Here is a 6,974-nt window from a genome sequence, read left to right on the forward strand (position 1 = left end):
TACCTCAGAATAAGATGTCATCTGAAGCACCTCATAATAAGATGTCATCTCAAGTACCTTATTTGTTCTTACAGCATTACATTTAAAACATTAAGATGTCATCTCAATTGTCTTATATGTTCTACACCTTATCTTTACAAAGACTGACGTCATCTTATGACACAAATTGAAACATAGATTAGTATAAAGAACATTGAACAAATAGAATAGATTATTTTTATAATTTATATTTAATGAACACAAAACTATATTCCATTATAAAATATTTAGATTACAAAAATAACTAAATTAAAACATCTATATCCTAAAACTATATTCTTAACTACCCTATTTAAAAAATAATAATTAAAATATCTTTTACTTAAAACCAATAACCAACAAAATACAGAACAATTTTGTTAATACACTTTAAGCCCGTAAACAAGATAATTACTCTTTGACCTTTTAAAACCTAAACCACCACCTTTTACTTAAACCGGTCTCACATGTATTCTTTAGAGATGAATTACCTCATTTTGATAGTTTTTACGTACAAATGCCTACTGCTGATTGGAAAAGTAGCTGCTCTTCGTCAAAGTGCAGGGAAAGCTTGGGCCAATTTTCTCTAATGCCATTCCCTAGTTTACACCACAGTAGTTGGCGTAAACAGTAAGCTAATTTTCCAATGGGGGATTTCTAGGGAATCTAAATAAATAAATAAATGCACATACCCAAAAATGAAAAGCGGCACGCCAGTAATTCAGATAAGTATGGAATGATAGAAGGGGAGATTCAGGGCCTTTTCCATTATTCTCACGGTTGAGCTGAGATCGCCGTCCAATTTGTTCTTTTGGTTTTCAAGAAGGTATCTTTCAGCAAATGGATTCATCTGTGCTACCTGGCTTTAGATTCAATCCAAGTGAAGGAGAGCTCGTACTTGAGTATTTGAAGCGGAAAAACTGTGGCATTAAGGAAACATTGGATGTGATTCCTGAGGTGGATGTTTACAAATGCGAGCCTTGGGAGTTGCCAGGTTAAGAATCTAAACTGTATTTGTATATTTACCCATCGATTTGAAAATGCTTGTAATATGTTATGATAGATTTGCATAAGGGCTGTGATTAAGGGTAGGACAACTGGGTTATGGCTTCCAATCATGCCGGTGACTCCATGATAACTCTGTGTGGGAATGGCCCTAACCGTTCATTAACCAATCAAATAAATAGCAAACGTTAGATAAATCTATCAAAATAAGTTTATTTCTTAGGATAGATATGTCTACCTTAAAGTGTTTTCTTCTGGCATCTTGGTCGATAATATGCTCATTAAATAAGTCATCCTGGTTTATGTTATAATCTGCTTATTGAATCAGTCGTCTCGCTTTGTGGGATAGTCTGCCGATTAAATTTGTCATCCTGGTCGGTGGCTTAATTTGATGATTAAATCAGGATCCTCTTTTGTGGGATAGCTTGTTGATTAAATTAGCAGGTTTCGTATATGGCCATTCAAATCAGGTTTTGTGAATGCAGTGGCCTCTTAATAGCAACAACCTCTTACTACTCTGTCAAGTGTTTGCGAATGGAATGTCAACCTTCGATTTTGAATGTCAATCTTGTAAGTAATACTTGAATAAGACATGCAGCGGCCTCTTGATAGTTACAACCTCTTAGTTTTCTGTCAAGAGTGAGATTTACAGCTGAATTTTGTAGTTAGGACATGACATTTTTTTGTTAGAAACATGTGTTGTAATATATATTCTAAGGGTTTAGGGCATAAAAACTTATAATCCAAGGTTTTAGGACACAAAAGTTTTTATATCGGTTGATGAGGATGACAGTCCTTAATGTTCTTTGTATTTCGTATCTGGATACAGATTAGTTGGAAATCGATTGTATCTGGATATATATAGGGTTTATCTTAGTTGGGTACATTTCTAATATAATTCTTTTGTTTATGAATTTTTGGCTTTAACCTTTAACCTTGTACCCTCTATCTGTTAAAAAGTTGGAGGTCATTTTCATTCCTTCATGCTATTGTTATTGTTGTTGTTTGTATTTTGAGTTTATTGACTGAGTTTCACATGGTAGACATTAATGTAATTTCTAAACTGATTAAGTTAGAGAACGAGTTTATGAAATTCCTTGACTGTCTGGTTTAGAATTAATTTCAGAAAAATGGATTGACTGCTGATCTATTTCAACTTGCTATATGATATGTATATAGCATGAGGTGACTTCTGAGTTAGTACCACTTTCAATGTTAGGAAGGCTTAAAAAGACCTAAAATATGGCTCAAATGGAGCAGTCTTAATCAGCTTTATGTGAGAAAACTATCGGTAGATCAGACCTCTAAATGCCTCATAGATTTGAACAGCTTTTCTAATATCGAGCCAAAATTTAGCAGAGCTTCATATTGTAACATTATTATCATCCTTATATCTAGCCCATGATGAGATAAAAATATTCTCCAAAGAGCTCTAAAATTTCTGTAATATGTGGAAATAGATTTCATCTATTGCTCTCCATAGAGAGATTTGTAGTTTCCACTGTAAGGCAATGACTTCCATAGTGCCTAATGTTCACTGAATTCAGATGCTTTCCTTAGAGGAAATTTTTTTTTGGGATAAATAGCGATGATTCACTAGTTTAGAGTATCAAATGAATTTTGATGAAGTAGTATATAATGGCTTGTGCTTGCAATTTTGCAGATTAACTTTTCCTCTAATGTCAAATTTCCTGAAAAATTTAATTATGTTTTCGCATTAAATAAATTCCCAAGCATGTTTGTCCATGTAAAAGTTGGCAACTTGTGCTCAATTAATCATTCTTAAATTGAATCTTTTGCAATTTTGCAGACAGATCTTTTCTGCCGAAGTGTAACAAACAGTGGTACTTTTTTAGTCCTTGCGATTGGAAGTATCGCGGCGGTTCAGTTGATAATATGGCTACTGAAGCTGGCTATTGGAAGACCACAGGAAGCTACCACACAGTTCACTCTCAGTCAATTTTAACAGTAGTAAGAAAGACTCTAAGTTTCTATAAGGGCAGACCTCCACTTGGAGAAAAAACTGAATGGATGATGCATGAATACCATATTGATGAAAATGAATTCAAGGCAGGAGCTGGTTTACAGGTATTATTCTGACTAATTTGCTGGAGAGTCGAGGGTTACAAAGTTCACAATAATTTCCATAGAGAAATTCTAGAAAAACCATGACAAAACATAAATATCCATTAACCTTTAATTATTTTTACTAAGGTTTTTTTATACCTACATCTATTAACATTGACCTAATAAATAGATACATAGAAATGCATGTTCGCATACCTCTCTCATGCTTTGTCATACATTGACTTAATTACATAGAAATGTGATGATTTAAAATAAAAATGAACATAATGTAGACAGTTTCAATCAAATCCAGAAACTATATACATTAACTCAATGGAATGTGGAAATATGATAGTTTTGAAAAATGAACTTTTGATGCATAAATGCCATGTTAGTAAAAATGAGTGCAAGGCAGGACCGTTCAGCATTTTTTTGATTGATAGGGTTCAATTGAATGTTGTTATTGTAATGGATTTTCCCATCGTAGGAAAAATGCTTACAAATATATGGTCTAAACAATTCTTTTCTTATCAAACATTAGGCAGGGCTGTTCGTGATAAGTAGCAATGTGATTCATGAACATCTTACTTTTTTAAGTCCAATTTTTTTTCAATCAATTTTTTAAAATCTTGGTAGGAATGCATGTTGAGTTGATGATGTTGGCGATATAAGTAGGAATGCATGTTGAGTTGATGATGTTGGTGATATAAATAGGTGAATATCAGTATTTTTCTATAGCTTATAGTTAAACTCTCTGCTTTGTGAGGATGATAATATTAATCTTATATACATATAGAAGTTCCAAAGTAGGCTTCGGCAGTAATAGAAGTGCTAGTGTTACTTAAATGAATTTTAGGTAAAACAATACGTACAGAAGGATAGTATGAATTCATTTTGCACTTACATATGATTTAAAATTGCCTTGGCTGTTACTTATTAGAATGTTGGCCACTCTTGTACACTTGAACTTGGCTGTTTTTTACATTTATTATTTTCATTGCGAAGCTCATTGCCCAAGCATTTTGAATGTACAATCTTATATGTGGCGGGATTCTTTCGTTCTTTTAACGAAGAGGAAATAAATAAGTGACATTATGACATACTTCTCATAAATCCCATTATGTTCATTCTTTCTCATGCCAAAGCAACATGAATTTGTTATATTAGTGGTGACCCTGTTTGAATTCTAAGATTCACTTCTCCTCCAGATAAATAGGCAACAACGGTGTACGATGGCATGTAAACATATTTCTACGGAGGCTGTTTTGTTCATATTCACCAACAAGCTTAAGTTGCCTTGAATTTCTCTATGATTTACTTTGAGTTTTGCACTTCTACTTTCTCTTTCAGATGGTAAAGGGGTAAGGAGAAAATAAGATGGTAAAGGGGTAAGGAGAAAATAAGGATGGTTTGCTTAGTCCTCTAATAAAGTTTGTATTGTCAAATGAATCACTTACAATAAAAGGTTGTTTTTGTCAATCTCTCACATTAGTGAAAGGAATATAAGTTTCTGAGATAACTAATGACAAACACCAATTGTCCGTACAGTGCCATTTCTCTTGCTTGAATAATCAAGACTGGAACTTCGGTCTTTAATAGGGTCTCAATGAATAAGCAAATTTTATGGACCTCTTCTAAGAAAAAGCTGCATTGTTTATTTTCACAAGCCAAAGCAACTTTGGATTTCTGAAATGGTGAGAGTTTTTTATCTCATTTCCCTCTACTAAATGGAAAACATTTTTCATCGCATTTCCCTCCAGTATATGGCAGACAGGAATAGACAGAAATTCATTAATTGATGTCTACCCCTAGTCTTATAATGAGATCATATAATTGAGTCAACATTTATAATTTTTTTATTATATTAAGAATCAGAATATTTTTTAATTACTTTGAACATGTTAATATTGTTGACATTTATTATCATTATTAGCAATTTGTAAAGCAAATGTTGGTCCTAATTTTCTTCTGTTCTGCAGAGTGCTTTTGTATTATGCCATGTTCTCAGAAGGTACGAACTTCCTGCAAAAAGTGGTGGATTGCAAAATACACAAATTGAGAAGTTTGATTCATCTCCTAAAAGTAGAATTCCTTCCTGTGGTGAAGACAAGTCTGAAGATGGGTCTAAACTTGATTCGATGCCAAATGGTTTAGGATCAAATTCCGAGTTTGGATGGTTTCCACCAAACAACAATGATTTTTCTCAAGTTCCAGCTGATATAAGCTGTACTAGGCCTGAAGCTACATATGGATATTTGACTGGTGAAGAAATGGATGAGTATATTGAACAAACAGAGATCATAGAGGAAATTCTGCAGGCATGTCTGGATTCCCAGAATTCTAATGTGGATCATTCTTTCCCTCAGGATAGCGATGCTGACATCTTGAATGGTGACTATATCGAACTTAATGACTTTGAGAATTGTGATTCTTCTCTTTTATTTGAGAGTGAATTCAACAATGGTCGTCCTGGAGATTTGGGAGAGAGATTCTAAATTAGATTTTAGTGGTTTTTTTTTGGTAACTTTGGTAGATAGTAATTTCTATATTTTTAAGTATTTTAGTTGCTATGCATAAAACTGCAAGTCTATCTTTAAGTCTATCTTTATTATGAGCTCTATAAAGAGTTCCTTGTTGTCGAGTCTGCAAATTATAATGAATGAGGAAAACCTCTATATAAACGAATGATGTAATTGCTGTTTTGAATTAGTAAAAGATGTTTATTTTTGTGTGACATCAAATGTGAATTCTCTGTTATAGCAAACAGTGTTTGCTGTTGCGAATTCTCTGTTTGCTATAACAGCCTATAGTTATTTACTGTGTATTTCAAAATCTTCAATCATGAGTTCACAGTCGATCATTGCATAGTTATCAGCAAGATGTGTCATCTGAAGGTACACCCAAAAGAAGAGTTCGCATAAGGCTACATAAGATGGAAGCTTCAGCAGGACCAAATGAAAAATATGTAATAATCGCAGACACCCATGTTGGAAACCGATACATCACTGCCTGCAACCTGCTTTTTTAATTTTGTTTCATAGTTTCTAGTTTGCACTTAGTAATTTATTCAATAAACTTCAGCATGTCATACCAAGTTTCCAATGGTGGAAAGAAAACCGTCCTTTATTAATTAATTTCTATGTCAAGACAATGTTGTATTGAGCATTGATCATATAAAGCTACCGTATTTTTCTCAGAATTCTAATGTGGATCATTCTTTCCCTGAGGATAGCGATGCTGACATCTTGAATGGTGACTATATAGAACTTAATGACTTTGAAAATTGTGGTTCTTCTCTTTTATTTGAGAGTGAATTCAACAATGGTCGTCCTGGAGATTTGGGAGAGACATTCTAAATTTGATTTTAGTGGTTTTTTTTGGTAACTTTGGTAGATAGTAATTTCTATATTTTTAAGTATTTTAGTTGCTATGCATAAAACTGCAAGTCTATCTTCCTTGTTGTCGAGTCTGCAAATTATAATGAATGAGGAAGACCTTTATATAAAGGAATGATGTAATTGCTGTTTTGAATTAGTAAAAGATGTTTATTTTAGTGTGACATCGAATTCTGTTTGTTGATGTGAATTCTCTGTTATAGCAAACAGTGTTTGTTGTTGCGAATTCTCTGTTTTTTATAACAGCCTATAGTTATTTAGAGTGTATTTCAAAATCTTCAATTACGAGTTCACAGTCGAGCATTGCATAGTTATCAGCAAGATGTGTCATCTGAAGGTACACCCAAAAGAAGAGTTCGCATAAGGCTACATAAGATGGAAGCTTCAATAGGACCAAATGAAAAATATGTAATAATCTCAGACACCCATGTTGGAAACTGATACATCACTGCCTGCAACCTGCAGTTTTTATTTTGTTTCATAGTTTCT

The 6,974-nt window shown here is 33.3% G+C and overlaps 1 protein-coding gene across 1 annotated transcript; it reads left to right on the forward strand.

The window, feature by feature from the left end:
* Window positions 1-580: 580 nt before the first annotated feature.
* LOC131038840 (NAC domain-containing protein 71) lies at window positions 581-5,824 on the forward strand. Its single transcript, XM_057971397.2, has 3 exons — window positions 581-1,012; window positions 2,834-3,111; window positions 5,070-5,824. Exons 1-3 carry the CDS (start codon window positions 859-861, stop codon window positions 5,583-5,585), a joined length of 948 nt encoding a protein of 315 aa, XP_057827380.1. The 5' UTR covers window positions 581-858; the 3' UTR covers window positions 5,586-5,824.
* Window positions 5,825-6,974: the final 1,150 nt, after the last annotated feature.

Source organism: Cryptomeria japonica, chromosome 9, assembly GCF_030272615.1.
Source record: "Cryptomeria japonica chromosome 9, Sugi_1.0, whole genome shotgun sequence".
Taxonomy (NCBI): domain Eukaryota; kingdom Viridiplantae; phylum Streptophyta; class Pinopsida; order Cupressales; family Cupressaceae; genus Cryptomeria; species Cryptomeria japonica.